General features: G+C 36.9%; 2 protein-coding genes across 3 annotated transcripts; both read left to right on the top strand.

The window, feature by feature from the left end:
* The first annotated feature begins 11,620 nt into the window (after positions 1 to 11,620).
* On the top strand, positions 11,621 to 15,659 carry LOC114528969 (monocarboxylate transporter 13-like). Its single transcript, XM_028550679.1, has 4 exons — positions 11,621 to 11,782; positions 13,157 to 13,716; positions 13,912 to 14,281; positions 15,062 to 15,659. Exons 1-4 carry the CDS (start codon positions 11,641 to 11,643, stop codon positions 15,253 to 15,255), a joined length of 1,266 nt encoding a protein of 421 aa, XP_028406480.1. The 5' UTR covers positions 11,621 to 11,640; the 3' UTR covers positions 15,256 to 15,659.
* Positions 15,660 to 15,768: 109 nt separating this feature from the next.
* Positions 15,769 to 22,339, top strand: LOC114528975 (monocarboxylate transporter 13-like). 2 transcript variants are annotated; one of them, XM_028550683.1, is made up of 5 exons: positions 15,769 to 15,920; positions 18,307 to 18,556; positions 20,229 to 20,788; positions 21,047 to 21,416; positions 22,070 to 22,339. In XM_028550683.1, exons 2-5 carry the CDS (start codon positions 18,334 to 18,336, stop codon positions 22,318 to 22,320), a joined length of 1,404 nt encoding a protein of 467 aa, XP_028406484.1. In that variant the 5' UTR covers positions 15,769 to 15,920; positions 18,307 to 18,333; the 3' UTR covers positions 22,321 to 22,339. The 2 variants fall into 2 exon arrangements, with proteins under 2 accessions (XP_028406484.1, XP_028406485.1); XM_028550684.1 differs by lacking the exon at positions 15,769 to 15,920 and adding an exon at positions 16,000 to 16,060.
* Positions 22,340 to 23,462: the final 1,123 nt, after the last annotated feature.

Here is a 23,462-nt window from a genome sequence, read left to right as displayed (position 1 = left end):
ATGCTTCTCTTTCACAATTACCGAACTGGTTAAAACAAGCAAAGCTGGCGGCAAAGCAACAGTTATTACATTGATGGCATTTGCCCCAGACGCTCGGTTATGTGTAGTACATCGTTGTTTGAACGAATATCTCCGGCCGCACGGAAAACCTGAGGTCCGATGATGGGCAACTGTTTATCAGCCGGCAGACAATACGTCGACGGATTAAAAACGTTGATTGCTCTGGCCGGGATAAACACTAAACTTTTCAAATCAAACCGCATTTTCAACAGCCAAGAGCGGCCTCAGCGTCTGCAGCATCGCAAGCTGAACAGCCAATCAATGAAATCTTGAAGGTTGCAGGTTGGAAATCTGATTGTACATTTGCTAAGTATTACAACAAGACTATTATTCAATCAAATTGAGAATATATTGACAAGGTTCTATCAACCTAATATGGCCCTGTCTACACGATGCCGGAAGAATTTGAAAACGCAAAAATATTTATCCGTTAAAATATTTATCCACGTCCACACATAAACACAAAAACGATCCGAAAACGGTAAAGTTATTTGATCCCGCAATACACCTGCATGTTTTCCACCCGCGTGTCACAGGTTAGTTGTCGAATTCAAAGCAAAAAGCTACCAAATCCAAAGTAAAAAACAAGAATTGAGGACTTTGTTTGACAGACGACAAGCCCGAACTCATAAATATTGTTGTTGAGTATCTATTAAATGCATATTGTGTATAAGAAATTGTGTATGGTTATACTCCGACATTTTATACATGTTTCTCTCGTAAAATACTTCCGCAAATGCTAAAAGAATTGGCAAAAATTTTACTCACTATGAAAATAACCCAAATAAGACTTATTTGAGGTTAATATAGCAATATAAAGTCGAGCATAAGCCACCAGACTTGGAACAAGCCTCATTAATATGGAAACGACTTGATGCGTGACGTCATCGTTTTCAAATTTATCCGGCAAAGCCGTCCACACGTATCCGCTCGCACAAATTTATTTTGGGATCACTTTCGATGGGAGCTTTGTAACCGTGCCTGTTTGAGTATTTTCTACACTGAGCACTATAAATATACCTAAACTACGCTATGCTTCAGCGCTTCAGCGCTTCAGCAACGACTTGTTAGTCGAGAAGTCGTACTGCGTGCGAATTATCCCGGTTCAAATCTTGGTAAAGCACCATTATTTTACTTCATTTTTCCTTTTTTTTTTCTAATTTTTTTTTATAAATTGAACGTCTACAATACCATTTGGTTAGTTTCAGGGTTTATATGTGGGACAGGTTTTTTTTTTTATTTAAGTTTCAGAATTTAAGCACTATATTTAAACTCCGAACGCAGAATTTAAGCTCCCAGCGAAAGTGATCCCAAAGCTTAGCAACTGGCTGGCTGGCCGCCATCTCTAATGAGGCCTGGTTACAAGGCAAATTCGAAAAAGTGAGCCCAAAATATTATTCTGCTATCCGCTCAGCCGTCGTTTTTAAATTCTTCCACTCTGGAGAGCGTTTTCAGATTCTTCCGTTTTCAGTGGGCGAAAACGCCGGATACGTGTGGACGATACGCGTAACCGTAAGAATATTCTTGCGTTTTCAAATTCTTCCGGCATCGTGTGGACGGGGCTTATAATTTATATATGTACTGTGTCACTTAAGATTATATTACATCTGTTTTGTTCTTTCGAGAGCTTTGTGACAATTGACATGGTGTGCCTGCAACGCTTTAAAATCTCACGCGATCGCTAAGCGCAGCGGGTGATGAGGTAGAATATACGAAACTTACCTTTAGATCGAAGTTTGATCGTGATTCTGCCAAATAACCCAGGGCGCTTAGGAATTACGTGTCCTTCATTAAGGTGTATTTCCCACCCAAATTTTGCCTGGTTGCCTGGCACACAATTCCTGCGATAAAGAACATTTGACTAAGTTGCGTGATCGCTGTGCTTCTTAAGTAATCCCTAAGCGCTCTGGGTGATTCGGCAGAATCACGATCAAACTTCGACTTAAAGGTAAGTTTTGTTTAATTTTCATATTATTTGTATACAAGCGTACAGCGTTGCTACATCTATTTGTCTAATGTTGGCTGTTTTTAGTATACACATATAGCGTAGGAAACAAGAAACCTGTGAACATCATGGCACGCGTAATATAGAAGATAATTTATATTATATCGTATATAAAGTATTGCTATAAATAGCAAAATTACATTATTTCCCCATTAAATAGTTTCTGTTTATAGGGTCATGCCCGTACATAAATGATACAGACAATGGTGTTCAGTGACCATTTTAAATTGTTTTCTTGCTCGCATACAAGTGACTGCGTACATATATCTATCAGACAGAAGTACAAACAGGCATTTGACTTCGTGAGGAGTTTGATCTGTTCCATATTTTCCATACATAGCTACACATGAGGACAAAGGTCAACATATCGCAATAAAAATCAATAGATAAGAAAATTGTCATGTCGCACGACAGACTTCTCAATTTTACCCCCTTCCCCCAATGTCAATATTGCAAGACTTGTACTTTCGCTAAGGAAGTGTAATGTCTTACCTAAGCTTGAACAGATTGTGTTACAAAACCACATTGAAATAGGGGGAGGGGATGTTTGTCTCGTGAGGAGATATTTTGTGGACGTTTGCAGGTCGCATCTCTGATGATTTCATATTCACTATTACTCGTCTCTACCCGTACTGAGATTTCAAACATTATACGCAGTTTCATATAGGTTTTCACAAAAGCTAAACGCGGGCGGGTAGAATTCTGAGTCGTCATCTTTACATTTGGGCTTCAAACCGCGCTTCGACCGAACGCCCGACCCGTATTCTCAAGCACTTCTCTCTTGACGGTTCATGCAAGGTATGAAATCTAAACCTAACCCGGATATCAGTGCATTGAGACAGAATGACAGATAGCTAGTATAAGAAGTGGATGATTTAGATCCTGCGGTCAACATGCATGATTTAACGATTTTGAGTATCGTGCGTAAATGATTAATGATAAGTAGCGTCGCTACTCGAATAAGCGTCGCACTTCTACCAAAAATAATTTCGTAAGCACCGCTGTTGAATTAGCGGGCGGCTCACTTAAGAATGTATAAGTAAACGCCATAAATAAACGCCATAGATTCTTTTTTTTAGCACGTGCTAAGCGTTACGTAACACGATTGAGATTTTGTTCACACCAGTATATAACATTATATAACCAGTTTCAAAGTTCATCTGTTCCAGAATCTGTTCATCTGTTCCGTTTAAAAGTAGACTGGAATCTCTATATTCTAGTTCAACCGACTCCCACACGGCAACCAGGTAGAACAGTACTCCCACGATACTCTCTTTATTTATATATAAATTAGACTGTAAATATTTAAATATCAAATGTACTGATGGTTTTCCTTCCGTGTTTAAATAAAGTGTATGTATGTATGTATGTAATCTGATTGGTTAAAACTACGTCACGTGAAAGGTGGGGAATCCGAATGTTTACCACAAAATATTGTCAGTTTTGAATCAGTTTGATAGGAGGTTAATGCATTTAACAATCTACCTCCTCCGCAGGCTCTTTTCGAGCAAATATGGCGGCAGTAGGTTAACGATGGCTATCTTTAAAAGGGGGAACGGGGAATGGGGGAACGGGGAATCGGGGAATATCGGGGAATATCGGGGAATAATGGGGAATATCGGGGAATAACGGGGAATATCGGGGAATATCGGGGAACGGGGGAATAACGGGGAATATCGGGGAATAACGGGGAATAACGGGGAATATTAGATTCACACAGCAAATTTTTAACAATTAATCATCCCAATCTAAAAGTAGCATGGCGTGTTTAAAAAGAATATTTCGACCCCTGTCCAATAACACAACATATCAAACTATCATAACCTACTAATAAATAATGCATTATCTGGTCATAAAATTAGGAGATATTTAGGACGGAGGTCGGAGGACCTAAATATCGGGGGAAACTCGACGCAGACGGGAATTCAAATTCCCACTTACAACTTCGATTTAATGAAGTTCCACCATAGTTAGTGTCAAACGCAGAAACTTTAAAAGTTTCAATCGAAAATTATCCTTTTGAAACTTTTTATGACCGATTCTTCTGCAAATATTTAGGTCCTCCGAATATTTCCTAATTTTATGACCAGATAATGCATTATTTATTAGTAGGTTATGATAGTTTGATATGTTGTGTTATTGGATTGCGGTCGAAAAAGTCTAACATTATTCTTTTTAAACACGCCATGCTACTTTTACATTGGGATGATTAATTGTTAAAAATTTGCTGTGTGAATCTAATATTCCCCGATATTCCCCGTTATTCCCCAATATTCCCCAATATTCCCCGATATTCCCCGTTATTCTCCCATTCCCCGATATTTCCCGATATTCCCCGTTATTCCCTCATTCCCCGATATTTCCCGATATTCCCCGATATTCCCCGATATTCCCCCATTCCCCGATATTCCCCGATTCCCCGTTCCCCCTTTTAAAGATAGCCGGTTAACGATCGTTGGTTGATTAATAAAACCGGAAGTCGTCACATCAGGCGACATATGACCTTTGAATCTCAGCCGAATTCTTTTTAAAATGAAAAGTGTCCCACGTTTTTGTCGCGTATCTTCATCTGTTGTTTCCTTTAAAACTTGCTATATAATAAAACACTTGCTTACAGCGACTAACTTGCGTGTATTGTATTATTTGTATACATTATTTATACCACATGACTGACGGATACCGCGGGTTTGCACAATCACAGGCGCCTGGTGTCTAACCCACCGCACTTTATCGCATTGCATTGCATTGCATTGATCTCCGCAGGAAACATCAACTCGGTAGCTCGACTGGACTTTGAAACAAACCGATTGCGGCGCCCACTGTTCTCTTGTAAAGGCATATACATACCAGTAGTTACCAGCAGGGCCGGGATGAATTCAGTCGTTTAACATTAATTTGATGTTTTATCGCGATTATATATGTTCAAATAATAATGAAATAAATATATAATAGCATTGCTATTGTCCGCAAATTACTTGACTGACAGTTTAAATTGCATTATGTGAGATTTGTTGATATTTTTCAATCAAACGCTAGACATAATTAATAGTAAGGGGAAATGGAAGGTTACTAGTCACGAAATGTGTAATGATTTTAGCAGTCTTTTACGTGGCAACTAAACAAGAAGTATTGACCGCCGAAATTATGAACGATTTTAATACTGAGTTGATCGTTTGAGCTAAAAGAAATCCCGAATGTAAAGATCCAACACAAATCGTGTTTACAGTGCGATATCAAGCTACTTGATAATCGGCATTCCTAGCGTCTGCACGATAGGTAACAAAATAAATTATAAGGCAGTATACCTGAAATTGCCTTCCACATGCAATGTGATCAAACTTCTAGTTCTAATCGTACTAAATATTCTTTCATCCTGTGATTAAGATATACGTTAGACATTTGAGCTGAGCAATTTGTTCGATTGGAACAGGAGGGGCAATGAAAAAAGATTCCAAACGAAGTTGTCTTGTGCTTCTGGGGGCGTTCTTCCTTGCTGGGATCCCGTTGGGGATAGTCAATTGTTTTGGTGTTTTATTTACCAGCTGGACAGGCGAATTTCAGGAAAACAGAACAACAATTGGTAGGTAATAATATTACGCAATCAAGTATCGGCTGAGTTGTGGGTGACCTTGGTATGTGACCTTGGTATGGGATTTAATTTGAGTAAAAATTTCTATATTAAAATGTATTCTTCCTATATTGCTACGCAAGTTACTGTAATCACTCATAGACCCGGAGTGAGGGATTTTCGGCGAAATATTCCCGACATGATGATATTAAATATGATTTCTGAGGGCAATATTTCGCCGAATCCCCCGAGCGGAGGGTCAATAGTTACACCAAAAATTATAATATTTTGCCCTGGCTAGCAGAAGAAAAAAACATTTCCCGCCATTTTCTTTATACACTCCCGTGAGGCTCACGTGACCACAACGCGTTTTTCCGCGAATTGATATTTTTCGGTGAATATAAAAAAATCTGCCCCTGCAGCGAATACGGATGACGCAAGGCGCGATACGGAGAAAAATTCTATGATCACGTGTCAGAAATCTAGCTTTTTCATTGGACAGTTTGAATTTGAGGTTTCATTTAGCTGTAAATATTTTCCCCAAGGGGCTGAGCTAAAACAAATAAAATTCCCCAGGTCGATGTGTTTAAATTCAGCTCTATGATTTTTTTTTCAAATAAGCTTTATTACTTTTTGAGTTGTCTTGAAAGTAAGGAGAAAGCGATTATTTTTCGCTAAAAGGAACGACAAAAAGGTACCATGCCAATTAGATTCAGAATATAATTTGCATCTCTGTAGTGAAACTGTAGCTTTTCGGTCTTAATTTTATATTCTTTTTATACATGACGATTACCCAGGTTTATCTGTAAAGTTTGTCAAGATATATTTAAGATTATACAAGACGGTTGAATTAATTCTGCACTAAATTAATTCCTTTATATTTATCTAGCCTGGATTGGCTCGTTTCATTTCATTTGGTTCATGTGTTTGTGTCCAGCTTGTGGTATTTTAACTCGGAGTTTCAGTTTTCGACCAGTTGTCGTCCTAGGAAGCACTCTCTTATGTCTTGGTCTATTACTCAGTTCATTTGTGAAGGACATTCCACTGTTCTATCTGACATATGGCGTAATATTTGGCACTGGGACATGCCTGTTATTTATGTCAAGCATAATAGTTTTGCCATTTTGTTTCGAGAGACATTTAGCCGCAGCAACTGGGGTAGTAACCTCCGCAAATGGCAGTTTTCCAATGTGGTATGGACCGGTGTACGAATATCTAATACGACATTACGGATGGCGTGTCACATTAAGAATATTTTCATTATTTTTCATTCCCTTATTGTTTGCGTGTGCCTTGTTCCCTAGTAAAAACAAATACCTCGTGAAAAGCAAAATGACTTGAATATCAGGAAATCGTTTGGTAGAATGTTAAAAAATAAAGGATTTCTACTTTGGTTGTTTCTGATGACATTGGTGTATCTTGGACTCTTTGTTCCTCAGATGCATTTGGTAAGGAAATGATAACAGGGATATGTACAAAGTCTTCATATAAAAACGGTAGTCTATGACATCATAAAACGGAAGCCTCATTAAAAGAGGAATAAAAAAATTGAGTTATTCGCTTAAATTTAGTGAACCCACCATTTTTAATACTATTTATTTCCACTTTCAATTTACCTTTTAGATATCATTCTGTAAAGATATTGGCATACCAACTTACGTCAGCGTATACAACATTACCTTGATGTGCGGCATGGAGACAGTTGGAAAGCTACTTTTGGGAAGGATGATCGATAAACGCAAATGGAGTGTTCATACTTATTACATTTTGGCACTATTAGTCCTGGCTGTATCCATAACATTGCTACCTTTAGCAAAAACTTCAACTCATATATTTCTCTTTTCAATTTTCTTTGGTCTTGCCTATGGAGTTCAGTGTTTGTGCGTCATTATTATAACTCCTGAAGTGCCCCACCCGGATGACGCGAAGCACGCAGTGACTTACTTATTTGGGCTCCTCAGTATACCGGGTGGGTTTGGACCAGTTTTAGCAGGTGAGCAGTAGTTTACGAAAGTTTATATAATTCGTTTTAAAACAGTCGACAACTATATATAAACCCTCAACTACAACAAAAACTACTGGTTTACAACCAAGGTTTTTAGAGAGATGAGTCTGAGGAATGGGTTGTAACGTATTTAGTGGGTTTGCTACATTACCTCTAACCTCGAAACTATAATACACGGAGCGGGGTCGTAAAGGGAACCTGCATTGTTGAGGCTGGTTTATGTTTGAGACATTTTAACTTGCGAATGAGATACATTTCAGGAGTTTAGAGTGATTTTAGTTCGTCTTTTTTCGACCTTTCATACTGTAAGTATTATTTCGAAGGGCTAATTAAAAATCTCTCAAATAATGGCGACTTGCTAAAATCTAAAATAGTTTCTTTATCAATTTCAGCATGGATATTCGACATCACCCGCTCTTATCGTTTAGCATTTTTTATTGCTGGGGGATTCATCGCTAGTGCTGGCTGTCTTGCAAACCTAATTCAACTGATAACATCAAAGACTACAAACCGTAGTTTGGTATTTGATTCAACAGCAAAAGCGCATAATATTGATGCCATGGAGATTAAAGAAAACGGGTGTTGATTATCTGCCGAGGCAACTTTGCTTGCTGAAACCTGAAGATTGAGAATGTCCATGTTCTGGGGGGGGAGTGTTCAGCACAACATGGTTTCATTAACTGGCAACAGCTTAAGCGGGATTTTTGCCTAAAGGCTGCGTTTGAATTGCCCTCGACTTACATTGTTCCTTCTTAAGCCCATTGGTTGTGCCCCAAAATATTGTGCTTTGGAAAGTTTAAAAAATAATATCTTTTATGGTATTATGTCTAGAAGATTGGGTGAGGCTTGGAACCTGTCAATCAGTGGCGGATCTAGGGGTGTGAAGAATAAATTGCTGCGACTTAAAATCGGAATCACCTGGGCAGATTTTAATGCAAAAATATTCTTTTCAAATCTATAACCAACTGTGTTGTTATTTAAATTTAAAATTAAGCTGTGTAATATATTCTGCACACCCGTAGATCCGCCACTGCTGTGAATAGCAATGTCGATGAATATATTAATATGAATATATTAATAAAATTATACATCCCCCACTTAAGCCGTCTATAGTTAGTAGACACGGCCCTGATTATTTACATTGAATAATAGATTGAATTCAATGTATTTCAAGTACGTATACGTTCTGCTGCTATCATTAGCGACATTACCTTTTGTATCTACCTAGTGGTTTTCGAATTATATTTTAAAGAAATTTGATGCACCAAAAAAGCGAGGAATCTGAAATAAACATTGTCACGCGATGTGGATATTCTCAGTGTATCATCGTCTGAAATCCGATTTGGTATGTAGAATTGTGGGAGCGAATTTTTAATAACATTGATATGGTACGCAGTGAGTTTGTTAATATGTTTAGATAACGGGGCAGGTTAAAATAAAATGTAAAATTATACAGCTAAGCTTAAGGAGAATAATATATGACGTAATATGAATGTAGGTAAAAGTCTTGAGTGGTACGTGGATACGCTGTGATACGCAGTCGTTTGTTATTGTGAATGTAGGTATAGCATATGAATTTCCGCAGACTTTTCTGATCGCTTATAAAATTGAGACTGCGTATCCACTAAAATATATAGTTATCCATAACATGGGAGTTATTAATCTCACCGCGTATCCAGTGAAATTGTAGCTGACGATATGATAATGCAGTAGAGCCAGAGGGGTATTCTGCAATACTGATATATAGAGGCGAATGCAGCATGCGATACAAATGGCAAATAGCCACATCACATGACATTGATCTAAATTGGGCGTTGATTAATATAAAATCGGTACTTATAATAAGTACCTTTCAACAACGCACGATATATCAACATTGATTCAGGGGACGCGGAAGATCGTTCAATGGGGGAAAATATTCATTAATTCACGTTAGCCGAGCGTAAAAGTTAAAGACAGTCAATATCAAAATAATAATGTCGAAAGTGAATAATTATACGAATATTAGAGACCTTTAGCTTAAACAATATGACAAACCGCGAACAGCAAACGGCTAATTTCAAATAACATTTAAAATTAGATTTTTGGCACTCTCTCGCCCACAATTTGTCTCAGTAATCACTCTATGTTTGAAAATAAGGCACCAATTTTCTCGACGTCAGAAACCTTGCATTTGCTTTGAAAATTCGAAGTGAATTTTTCTGTTTGCCTTTGGAGGATTGTCGTAAACGCCAAGCTAAAGGTCTCTATTATTGCCTCCACAATTAGCCATAATATTATGTTCACCGTTCACGTTAGCAGAGCTTAAAAACAGTCAATTTCAAACGAAACTAATCAGTGCCGAACGTGAATATATGTGACCTTCCACGGGGAAACATACGTTAACGCTATTTCGTTCGTTCCAAAATTTTCCAACAGCGTGGTCATCCGTTTGATTTACCGTTCGTTGAAACGTTTGCTGGAATTTCGTTCATTGACATTGGACTTGGCTTAATTTTATTAAATTAAACATTTGCAATGTTACAACTTTATAGAAGAAGCGCAGAATGTGTTACACAGAAATAAACCTAGAATAGTAGGCTTGTAATGCATGGGGTTATATAATTTTAGCCTAATCGAATGCTATTATACGTGCGCTTCATGATTTCTTCTGAGCGTCATGCAGACATGAAAGGCTATAATTATTACTATTCAGTGCATGCTATAATTTCATTAACTTCAAATTTCACGTCAAAAACTCAAAAGGCTTTCTTTCAAAAATTGATCGTTTTTTGATAGCCGGTAATGCAATGATTACAATCTGTACTTCAATACTTCTGTAGCTTCCATAAAGCCAAAGTTCACCACGCGCACAAACAACACCGCAAGCTATATAATTATATTGAGCATTACGCGCGATATGCCTTGGGAAGGTGCTAATTAAATTGCCTAACTGTCGGAAGTCTCTAAATGTATGAAAACAGACAAAACCCAATATTAAAATGAATTGAGAGATTTTGCGTGCATGTTACATATTATAAGGCCTGATATTATCTTACGTGTAAACCATATATTTTTTTATAAAAAAAGACTTGATCTGCCATGAATAAAACCCATGCATTTTTTCAGACTTTCAATTCACAAAATTTACTTCATATGTATATTGTTGTATGCACATTTCAGCACAATGTGATTGAAATTTTCAGAGCGATCCAAGAAAATGGAGATTATGTATTTTAGTATAATAAAGCGTATATATCTTGATTTGTTTTCGCTTTATTCAATGGTCATACATTATGCTCATTCACATGATTGCCATTTATAAACTAAGAACTATATGCTTATGATAACTTTGCTTTGGAGGCAACATTCTCCCTAACTGCATTATATGTCGCTGCATGCGGAGTTAACGCCTGAGCAGGCGTCTTGTTTGGTTATAATTTGATTTTCCTCGACAAGCTCCTCGATTCGAAAACGTGGAACGCGGAAAGGCTCAAATTTTACAAATGATAGAGAATCTAATTCTATGACATCATTATTTTTGCTGTTCTCAGGGTTTTTAGGTTTTTTTCACCTCGACTTCGTGTTCCTAATAATAAAGATACCTCATTAAAATTTCAATTAATACTCAATTGAAACCCAATTAATACCAGTGGCGTAGCCACCTGCCTGCCGTTTTAATCATACTATGCAAATTTTATGTTATTATCACTATTCATTTCTTTAGAAATTCATTGTTTTCACAGTCAATGAACACCAATATTAGCATAGCATGACTAATTTGCAGTGCGTGTTGAAACATTAACATTGTCTGTGAGTAAAGACAGTAAAAATCACGCGTAGGCTGGGTGAGAAACTGGCCTTAAAGGACATTGGCAACATTTCAACGAAGACTTAAATTACTTTTAAAATCATGTTATGATCTCTTTATAGCTTGCTCAGTTCTTGTAATAGTCTTGAGTGAAAGAAAGATAGAATTCCAACCGTACATTTGCCACGGGAATGTGTGACAAAAACCGCGAGATGCAAAACGATAGCAAACGAAGTTGGCTTGTGGCTCTCGGGGCATTCTTTCTTGTTGGAATCGCGATTGGAATATCAAATTCCTTTGGTGTTTTGTTCACAAGCTGGACGGGAGAATTTCAGGAAAACAGAACAAAAATTGGTAGGAAGGACAAAGTCGATAACTTAAGTACTAAATTAATAACGACATAAAATAAATTATCTGTATGCATGGGTATTCATAATTTTTGCATGTGTATATTTAATAACGTCCCCTATGTTTATTTGCAATAGTGATTGCTAAACAGGAAATAAAAAAAACAAAAGTATTTAAGTAAATATTTTCAGGAATGACAACGATGTTGTTGTAATAAACATCCTTTAGCCTCCTTTCGTCAATATAATATTTCCCAAGAAATTAACAATAATAATCATAAACGTGTAAATGATCTAAAGGCCAACGAAGTACTATTGGCCAGCTTACGACACAAGCTAAAATGTGGTTGGCTGACAAAAGGCACAAGCAATGACTGATCAGTAAAATTCCTTAAAATTTTCTGTGACGTTTTTCGGCGCGTCTGTTCTCTTATAGATCTTAGTATACATCCGACTACTGCATGTTTATTACAAATCCTACATTCTGATTGGCTACTCAACCATTGTCTATTGGTGATGGTGAACGTTTGGGAAAACTCGCCTTCGTTGTCTATGAGCGAATAGTCAACTCGGGCTTCGCCACTCGTTGTCTAATTGTTAAATGGCTCTCGAGCAAAGAAATTGCTTATATTCTCAACTTAGCTTTCCTGAAAACAATCCATTTTCGTTTTCTCGACCTACGTTTCTAGTTCTACACTATTATATAAAAACCACGACCAGCCGACATGCAATTTAAAAAAGTAAAGTCAAAATTTGGTCAACCAATGCCTTGCTTGATTCATATTTTCACTTTCAAGATGCCCTGTTTATTCGGAATTTGTTTTTTACTTTACTAGTAAAGGTATGGTATATATAAAGTGCTATTTCATGAAGGCGGAGTTGAGATATCAAATTTTAATATAATTTATCAGAAAATCATTTAAAGGGAAAAGAAAAACAGGTTTCCTTTCTTTATTAAAAAGCAGGCATTTGAAAAACTTTTCTATCGTATTTGATCTCGCAAACATTCAGGAGAAAAAAAGTGTCTAACAAAAGCTCATGGTATCGGTTTTCAGAAGATTGATCAAGAAACTTGAGCATAGTTTGAAGATAAAAATTTGTGTGGTTACTACTGCTACCGCTAATTCTTGAGAAATATTTCCCGAAGTCACCAAAATGTATATAAACCTATTTCGCATTACTGCATCAAGAATCAAGAGATGAGTCGAACGCTTTGCATGAAACTTGTCTTTATATTAATAGATCAAGTGTGCTTAATTCAATTCCTCCCTTCTAATTCTGCCTATGAATATAGTTATCCCGACTATTTTCGGCTAGGTATATGGATATGTGATATGGCTTATTATTTACTAATTAGCGTTAACTATTTTCGTTTATTCAGCCTGGATTGGTTCGTTTCATTTCATTTGGTACATGTGTCTATGTCCAGCATGTGGTATCTTAACTCGGTATTTCAGTTTTCGACCAGTTGTCGTCCTAGGAAGCACTTTTTTATGTCTTGGTCTACTACTCAGTTCATTTGTGAAGGACATTCCACTGTTCTACCTGACATATGGCGTAATATTTGGCACTGGGACATGCCTGTTATATATGTCAAGCATAATAGTTTTGCCTTTTTGTTTCGAGAGACATTTGGCCGCAGCAACTGGGGTAGTATCCTCCGCATGTGGTGGTTTTCCAATGTGGTATGGACCGGCGTGCGAATATTTAATACGACATTACGGATGGCGTGTCACATTAAGAATAGTTTCATTATTTTTCATTCCCTTACTGTTTGCGTGTGCCCTGTTCCCTAGTAAAAAACAAATACCTCGTGAAAAGGGGAATGGTTTAAACGTCCGTGTAACGTTTGGTAGAATGTTGAAAAATAAGGGATTCCTGACTTGGGTGCTTCTAATGGTATTTGTGTATCTTGGACTCTTTGTACCTCAAGTTCACTTGGTAAGGGAAGCTAAGTAAAAAACTTTCATGAATTGAGATTTCACCTCACGAATTATGAATTTAAATAAATTGCTAGTACTATGGAAGCAAGAGATCTGAAGTCTTTTCCAAAATAAATATTTGAGTAGTGGAAAAAAATTATTGTAGCTCTTGCCATTTTTCTCTTCAAATTAAAATTTTCAATATCTTTTCTAGATATCCTTTTGTAAAGATATTGGTATACCAACTTACGTCAGCGTATACAACATTACCTTGATGTGCGGCATGGAGACTGCTGGAAAACTAATTTTGGGGAGGATGATCGATAAATACAACTGGAGTGTTCATACCTATAACATTTTGGCACTATTAACTCTGGCTGTATCAATAACATTGCTACCTTTAGCAAAAACTCAAACCCACGTGTTTATTTTTTCAATTTTCTTTGGTTTTGCCCATGGATTCCAGTCATTGTGTGTCATTATTATAACTCCTGAAGTGTCCCACCCGGATGATGCGAAGCACGCAGTGACTTACTTATTTGGGCTCCTCAGTATACCGGGGGGTGTCGGCCCAGTTTTAGCAGGTGAGAAATAGTTCACATATTATTTCAAAACAGGCTACAAATGTCTTTTAAAACCAGCTAAAACTTTTAAAATTAAGCCAGGACACTATTACTTGGCGCTCATAGGCCAGTATTTAGCTTATTTCAATTTAATGATACTCCAGGGAACATCTATCAATTAACCTTAAAGGTATTAGCTTAATATTCATTTTGTTGTCCTCTATATATAAGAGGGATAAAAACACTGTGGGTAAGTTGCTATCTACACTAGACCCACCCTCGAAACTTGATCTTGGTTCACAACCAAGATATAAATCTAAGGAATGGGTTGCAATGTATTTAGTGGGTTTGCTACAAGACACGAAGCTATAAGACACGCAGCGGGGAGCATTAGGGAACCTGCTTTGTCGAGGCTGGCTGAATTTTTAAACATTCTTAGGGGCTCTTTACATGAGCCCGGTTACTCGAGATTCAACGAAGCGTGAGAGAACTTTGAGGTATTGAAATAAGTCTTTAAGACACTAAACAAGCACATGCTATTGTTGTGGTGATTATAGGACTGCCAGGATTATGTTATCTGCTCATTTCAATACCTCAAAATCACCTCACGCTTCCTTGAATCTCGAGTAACCGGGCTCATGTAAACAGCCCTTTACTCGCGAATGAGAAACATTTCAGGACTTTGGAGTGATTTGAGTTTGTCCTTTTTGAACCCTTGATACCGTAAGTGTTATTTGAAAGGCTAATTAAAAATACTCTTCGAGTTTTCAAAATCTAAAATAGTTTCTTCATCATTTTTAGCATGGATATTCGACGTCACCCGCTCTTATCGTTTAGCATTTTTTATTTCTGGAGGATTCTTCGCCTGTGCTGGTTGTCTTGCAAACCTGATTCAACTGATAACCTCAAAGACTACAATCCGTAGTTTGGTATTTGATTCAACAGCAAAAGCGCATAATTTTGATGTCATGGAGATTAAGGAAAACAGCTGTTGATTATTTACCGAGGCAACTTTGCTTGCTGAAACCTATAGCAAGTTGCTGAAGATTGAGAATGTCCATGTTCTGGGAGGGAGGAGTGTTCAGCACAACATGGTTTCATTCACTGGCAACAGCTTAAGCGGGATTTTTGCCTAAAGACTGCGCTTGAATTGCCCTCAACTCTATTGTTGTTTCTTAAACCCATTGTTGTGCCCCAAAATTTTCTGCAACTTAAAATCGGAATCACATTCACAGATTTTAATGCGAAAATATTCTTTTCAAATCTATAACCGATTGTGTTGTTTTTAAGGTGATTTCAATTCAAAATTTAGCTGTGACAGCCTGTGTAATTTATTCTTCACACCCGTAGATCCGCCACTTCTGTGAATGTCGATGAATATATTAATATGAATATAATAATAAAATTATACACCCCCCACTTAAGCAGTCTATAGCTAGTAGCCACGTCCCTGATTTACATTTAATATTTCATTGAATTCAACGCATTTCAAGTACGTTCTGCTGTTATCATTAGCAACATTATACCTTTTCTATCTACCTAGTGGTTTTCGAATTACATTTTAAAGAAATTTGATGGACCAAAAAAGCGAGGAATCTGACATAAACATTGTCACGCGATGTGGATATTCTCATTATATCATCGTCTGTAATCCGATTTGGTATGTAGAATTGTGCGAGCGAATGCGGAATACCCCGCACTTTCTTAACGATTCTTAAATAACATGAATATGGTACGCAGTGAGTTAGTTAATATGTTAAGATAACGGGGCAAGTTAAACTAAATTGTAAAATGATACAGGTAAGCTTAAGGAAATTAATATATGACGTAATATGATTGTAGGTATAAGTCTTGAGTGGTACGTGGATACGCTGTGATACGCAGTCGTTTGTTATTATGAATGTAGGTACAGCATATGAATTTCAGCGGACTTTTCTGATCGCTTATAAAATTGAGACTGCGTATCCATTAAAAAATCTAGCTGCCCGCAGGGGTAAAAAACATTAACCAATCAGATCGTTTGTTTACATTTTGCATGCTAAACCAATCAGAGGGCATAAAATTAGTAACATGTAAACAGAAGGAGTGAGAAAATAACATCCCATTCTAAGCAAGTCTTCACTTTATTGTATGTTTTAATTGTCATTTATTTTAGGGTTGTTGAACTGTACGTCACGCTTGCATGGGTGTAAAGGGATTCAAATTTGTGCATGAGGAATTCAGCTTGCTTGCCTTTCAATTATTTGGCTGACTCTCATTTTACCACTAAAATATAATCTTATAGATAGGACAAAGAAATCTTGAAATGATAAAATTTGTGCTTATATGATTGCATCATTTTTTTTCTTTCAGTGCAATATTATATGTGTAGAGTCTCCTTGGTCAGTCTCTGCTAGTGCTAACTAATGAGTGGAAATTTTCTATGGCATGCTCATCAAATGCAACCAGTTTTTAACATACTGAAAACCAGGGGCACATAATTGTCCAAATAATTGTGAAAAAAGTGTGAGAGATTAAATATCTTTACACTTGCAAATTGCTGAAAGAACCCTTAAAGATTCTTATTAATGTCCATGCTCCATAAATAAATTCTAAGATTTAGGACATTTGTAAAGCTTTTGGTTTTCCGGATAGCTTTGTTGTTTTTTTCCTAAGAGTAAAGTCAGCAAAGATGAATGTTATGTGGATAAATTAATTGAGGCTGGGTTTTTGCCTCAGGTCTATGTAGGTTCAATGAAGGGTTATTGCAGGTTCAATGAGAGGAGGGGCAATGAAGGGTTATTGCAGGTTCACTGAAGGGAAGGGCAATGAAGGGTTATTGCAGGTTCACTGAAGGGAAGGGCAATGAAGGGTTATTGCAGGTTCAATGAAGGGAAGGGCAATGAAGGGTTATTGCAGGTTCAATGAGAGGAGGGGCAATGAAGGGTTATTGCAGGTTCAATGAAGGAAAGGGCAATGAAGGGTTATTGCAGGTTCAATGAGAGGAGGGGCAATGAAGGGTTATTGCAGGTTCAATGAAGGAAAGGGCAATGAAGGGTTATTGCAGGTTCAATGAGAGGAGGGGCAATGAAGGGTTATTGCAGGTTCAATGAAGGAAAGGGCAATGAAGGGTTATTGCGGGTTCAATGAGAGAAGGGGCAATGAAGGGTTATTGCAGGTTCAATGAAGGAAAGGGCAATGAAGGGTTATTCTGTTGAATAAGTTCCTATAGATAAGGATATTTTTTCAACAACTTAAATTTTTGCGAGTGCTGCAACATATCGCAATATGGCATTATAAATTCGTCGAAAGTTAACGAAAGTATACCAAAAATAACAAAAACAAAATTTATCCACAAAAGGCAAAACATACAGTATCCACAACGCAACACAGTCGAAGCAGGCTAAGGAAAATATCAATTTCACGTTATAAAGCGTTCTAGCCGAGTAGGTTTTAGATTTTACGTTATAGCGCTTTCCAGCTGACTAGATTTTAGATTTCAGACTAAATGCTCAATCGAGTATCATAAAAACAGTTTTAAGATTTTTGAAACGGTTTATAATAGAAAGTAGTGAAAATACCTTGTAGATCCGGTTATAATTATTACGTGCGTCGTAGCATGACTATTCAAAGATAAATATTTCACGTTATAGGCCGAATCTGCAAAATTCGCACGACACGACAAAATTCAAGAGAAAGGCTCATTTTATCATAATTTGTTGTTTTCTTTGCGAAAAAGTATATATCGAATGGCACAACTTGCTTAGAATAGGATGTTATTTTCTCACTCCTACTGTTTAGGTGTTACTAATTTTATCCCCTCTGATTGGTTTTGCGTGCAGAAAGTAAACAACGATCTGATTGGTTAACGTTTTTTACCCTTGTTCAGCTACCCATAACGTGGGAGCTATTAATCTCACCGCATATCCAGTGAAATAGTAGCTCACGATATGATAATAGTAGCTGACGATATGATAACAGTAGCTGACGATATGATAATTGGATATTGCAAACATTTCAACGAACGCTTAAATTACTTCTAAAATCACGTTATGATCTCTTTATAGCTTGCTCAATTCTTGTAATAGTGTTGAATGAAAGAAAGATATCATTCCGTACTAAAAAGTTTACTGAACCGTACATTTGCCACGGGAATGTGTGACAAAAACCGGGAGATGCAAAACGATAGCAAACGAAGTTGGCTTGTGGTTCTCGGGGCATTCTTTCTTGTTGGAATCGCGATTGGAATATCAAATTCTTTTGGTGTTTTGTTCACAAGCTGGACGGGAGAATTTCAGGAAAACAGAACAAAAATTGGTAGGAAGGACAAAGTCGATGACTTAAGTACTAAATTAATAACGACAAATCTGTATGGGTATTTATAATTTATACGTCTATTTAATGGCGTCCCCTAAGACTATTTGCAATATAGTGATTGCTAAACACGAAATAAAACAAACAAAACTACAAAATATTTTCAGGAATGATAACCATGTTTTTATAATAAACACACGCCAGCCACCTTTAGTCAATTCAATATATACGCAAGGAAAACAATAACACGCATGCACGCGTACATGCTCTGTAGGACTAAAGAAATGCTATTGGCTGGCTTAAGACACAAGCTAAAATGTGGTTGAATGACAAAACAAACAACAGTGACGTCTTTCGGCGCGTCTGTTGTCTCATAGATCATGGAATTGATGAAATTGCTTATATTCTCAACATTGTTATATAATATATGATACACAAATATTGAAGTGGAGACATAACAACAACAATTAGTTTGATTACTAGATAAGAGTTTGAGATTAATTAGCTTTCCTGAAAACAATCCATTTTCGTTTTTCGACCTACGTTTCTAGTTCAACACTATTATATAAAAACCACGACCAGCCGACAATTTAAAAAGTAAGGTCAAAATTTTATGGTCTCAACCTCTGCCTTGCTTGATTCATATTTTCACTCTCAAGATGTGCCGTTTATTCGGAATTTGTTTTTTACTTTACTATAATATAAAGGTATGGTATTATAAAGTGCTATTTGAGGGGGGGGGCAAGGGTATTTTCGTGATCCGTGATTAGCATCATTTCTGTATTGTGATGCGTGATTTGAGAAAATGCCATTCCGTGAATCGTGATTAAAATGCGTTCCGTGACTCGTGAAGACCTAAAACGCTGGCAAAGGCATCTTATTTTCCCCAATATTTTACCACTATTTATAATTTTTTAGATTAAATACTGGGCCCCAACTAAACGAAAGGTAGAATAGTCAAAACAGTAGCTTTCCGCCTAATTTCCCAGTCTTCCCGCTGCAAAGTCTCAACTAGTCGTAAAAATCGTGAAAATGAAATGATCTTCTTCGTGATTCGTGAAATCTTAAAAACACCTTTGTGATTTCGTGACAAGACTCCCCCTTGCCCCCCCCCCCCCCTATTTCATGAAGGCGGAGTTGGAATATCAAACTTCAATATTATCAGAAAATCACAGCAAGAGAAAAGAAAAACAGGTTTTCTTTCTTTGTTAAAAAGCAATCATTTGACAATTTTTCTATCGTTCTTGATCTCGTAAACATTCAGGAGACAGCAACTTGGAAATTATTTGGTCTAGCGGTAATAAAAAAGTGTCTAACAAAAGCTCATGGTATCGGTTTTCAGAAGATTGATCAGGAAACTTGAGCATAGTTTGAAGAAAAAAATTTGTGTCGTTACTACTGCTACGGCTATAATTATTGAGAAACATTTCACTAAGTCACCGAAATATACGTATATACACCTATTTCGCGTTACTGAATCAAGAATCCGGAGATGAATCACTTTACAGCTTGTTCTAAAATAGATCAATTGTGCTGAATTCAATTCCTCCCTTTTGCCTATGAATTTGGTCATCCCTCCCTCAATTATCGCTACTATTTTCGGCTAGGTATATGGATATGTGATATGGTTTATTATTTACCAATCAGCGCTAACTATATTTTTTCGTTTATTCAGCCTGGATTGGTTCATTTCATTTCATTTGGTACATGTGTTTATGTCCAGCATGTGGTATCTTAACTCGGTATTTCAGTTTTCGACCAGTTGTCGTCCTAGGAAGCACTCTCTTATGTCTTGGTCTACTACTTAGTTCATTTGTGAAGGACATTCCACTGTTCTACCTGACATATGGCGTAATATTTGGCACTGGGACATGCTTGTTATATATGTCAAGCATTATAGTTTTGCAATTTTGTTTCCAGAGACATTTAGCCGCAGCAACTGGGGTAGTATCCTCCGCATCTGGTGGTTTTCCAATGTGGTATGGACCGGCGTGCGAATATCTAATACGACATTACGGGTGGCGTGTCACATTAAGAATAGTTTCATTATTTTTCATTCCCTTACTGTTTGCGTGTGCCCTGTTCCCTAGTAAAAAACAAATACCTCGTGAAAAGGGGAATGGTTTGAACGTCCGTGTAACGTTTGGTAGAATGTTGAAAAATAAAAGATTCCTAATTTGGGTGCTTCTAATGGTATTTGTCTATCTTGGACTCTTTGTACCTCAAGTTCACTTGGTAAGATAAGCTTATGTTTTTATAACTTCTCACAAAACGGTTAGGATTTCAAACTGCTTTTGGCATGAATTATATATACATCTGATTTATGATATTCTTTGAAAGATTTTCCGAAAGAGAAATTTTTATAAAAGCCTAAAAAATCTTTTAAACATCCTAAAAAAATCTCGTTCCAAAAAAATATTCGAGTAGTGGAAAAGCATATTGTATCCTTTGCAATTTTTCTTTTCAAATTATAATTTTCAATATTTCTTCAAGATATCTTTTTGTAAAGATATTGGCATACCAACTTACGTCAGCGTATACAACATTACCTTGATGTGCAGCATGGAAACTGCTGGAAAAGTAATTTTGGGGAGGATGATCGATAAACGCAACTGGAGTGTTCATACTTATAACATTTTGGCACTACTAACTCTGGCTGTATCAATAACATTGCTACCTTTAGCAAAAACTTCAACCCACGTGTTTATTTTTTCAATTTTCTTTGGTTTTGCCCGTGGATTCCAGTCATTGTGTGTCATTATGATAACTCCTGAAGTGTCCCACCCGGATGACGCGAAGCACGCAGTAACTTACTTATTTGGGGCTCTCAGTATACCGGGGGGTGTCGGTCCAGTTTTAGCAGGTGAGAAGTAGTTCACATATTATTTCAAAACAGGCTATAAATGTCTTTAAAAACAGTATCACCGTCGGCTCTACGGTTTCAAATACATTTTCACATTCAGATTCAGATTCAGATTCAGACATGAATTTGAATATGAAAATAGCCGGGTATCTGACGTACAAAATGTGGAATAACTCCGCTTAAGCTTCTTTCCATGCAATAGATTCTCGATCCATGCATTAGGCATTATTTGATGATATTTTGAGTTTATTTGACCCAAGCACGAAGTCCAAAGCACAAATTTGAGTTTATTTGACCCAAGAACAAATTCGCAGAAGCTGCATGGCTAAAATGTAAATTTATGCAGCGTCGTATTGCGGTTTGTGATCAGTGAAATACTTCTCGTTATTTCTCTCAAAATGCGAACTATATATCTTCCATACTGAATGTCATTCTTTATATGGATATAATTAATTGTATCATTGAACTTTTGATTCGAAAGCGCTCGCCATTTAGTCAGGAAAATTCGCAAATCGCAGTCAATGAGAAACGCGACGGCGACCGGGGAGGGGCGGGTGAAGACCATACTTGGTTGCGTGGACGGGCTAAATTTTTAAATATATTTTGTCTCGAAACATTCTCAAATGCTAAAATGGTTTATTTATAATATTCAGGATGGATATTCGACGTTACTCGTTCATACCGTTTAGCATTTTTTATTTCTGGGGGATTCTTCGCTTGTGCTGGTTGTCTTGCGAACCTGATTGAAATGATCACAGCCACAAAGACAACGAACCGCAGGTTGGTGTTAGATTCAACAGCAAAAGAGAACGAGTCTGAAACCATAGTATTCAAAGCTGTTGGGTATCCAAAAGACATTCCTGATAGCGTTAAACACGCTAAGAAGTCTAAACTAATTCTTTGAACAAATTCAAACCATCAAAAATGAGAAATATATGAATTAAATGTTTGCATTTTTTGCTTCAATTTCTATAATTATTACAGGCCCATGTTTGGTCTACGCATAATATTAATAATATGTTTCGTACACACTGCTTAGTAACAAACTTAATACATTATAAATAATCAATAAATATTCAAGGTACAATGAAGAACTAAGAAGGAAAATCGTTGTCTCTAATCATCAAAAATATATTATACGAAAACTATAAACACGGTGTATGTGCTTAACAAGGCTTGAGCATAATTATAAAGAATAATTATATACTTCAATAGTACATTAATGTCTGAAAAACGAGAAATCACTAGTGATATATGATTTTCAACGAGATCAGTCGTTACGATGATAAATTGATATCTGATCGCATGCTTATATCACTTGGTAACATGAAGTTATTAAAACTATTCCCATGCACGTGTTGTTGGTAAGGAAACTGCGACCGGCATGAAAATACCATAAAAACCATATACCATATACCATATACCATAAAAAAAACGATGCCATGGAAAGTTACATAAATAAATTACACGGATAAATTTCATATACCTTAATAACAACGCCATTAGTTGTTTTGTTTCTATAAGAATATTTTACATAAAAAGCCGCCAAAATGATTGCTTTTGAAGTTAAAGATGTAGTACTATTGTTCAACGGGTTCTATATAAATTAATGGGTTGAGCGAATATATCTGTAATTAAAACACCCAGCATACTAAGCGGGCAAGTTATCAAAAGTGGCTGATTAGCTAGCAAAGATTCGAACAACTTAAAATACCTATCCACCTGGCATTATCACTTAGTTACCAGAATATCACAGTAAATATTACATGATATCACTATTGTAAGCCGCGCTTAACCTTAGTGGTTTCGAAAAACAAACGTCTAAACTGTTTCCACCCCCCCCCCATTCGGGCAGATTCTGCATGATAAATCCGTGATCAGTGCACGTGGTAACTATAGCCCCGTTTACACTACCGCTCGATTTATTGGCACAGCATAGCTGAAATGGGTACCAAGCCCATTTCAGCAGTGCCCGGATGGACGTTTTCAATAGCGGGTAAGTGCGGTTTTTCCTACCACAAATTTTCCCAACTATTACTTGGAATT

The sequence above is a fragment of the Dendronephthya gigantea genome, unplaced genomic scaffold (genome assembly GCF_004324835.1).
Source record: "Dendronephthya gigantea isolate DGI-Jeju-01 unplaced genomic scaffold, DenGig_1.0 000052F, whole genome shotgun sequence".
Classification (NCBI taxonomy): domain Eukaryota; kingdom Metazoa; phylum Cnidaria; class Anthozoa; order Malacalcyonacea; family Nephtheidae; genus Dendronephthya; species Dendronephthya gigantea.
Note: the sequence above shows the minus strand (reverse complement) of the source record. Positions and strands in the feature narration are given on the sequence as shown.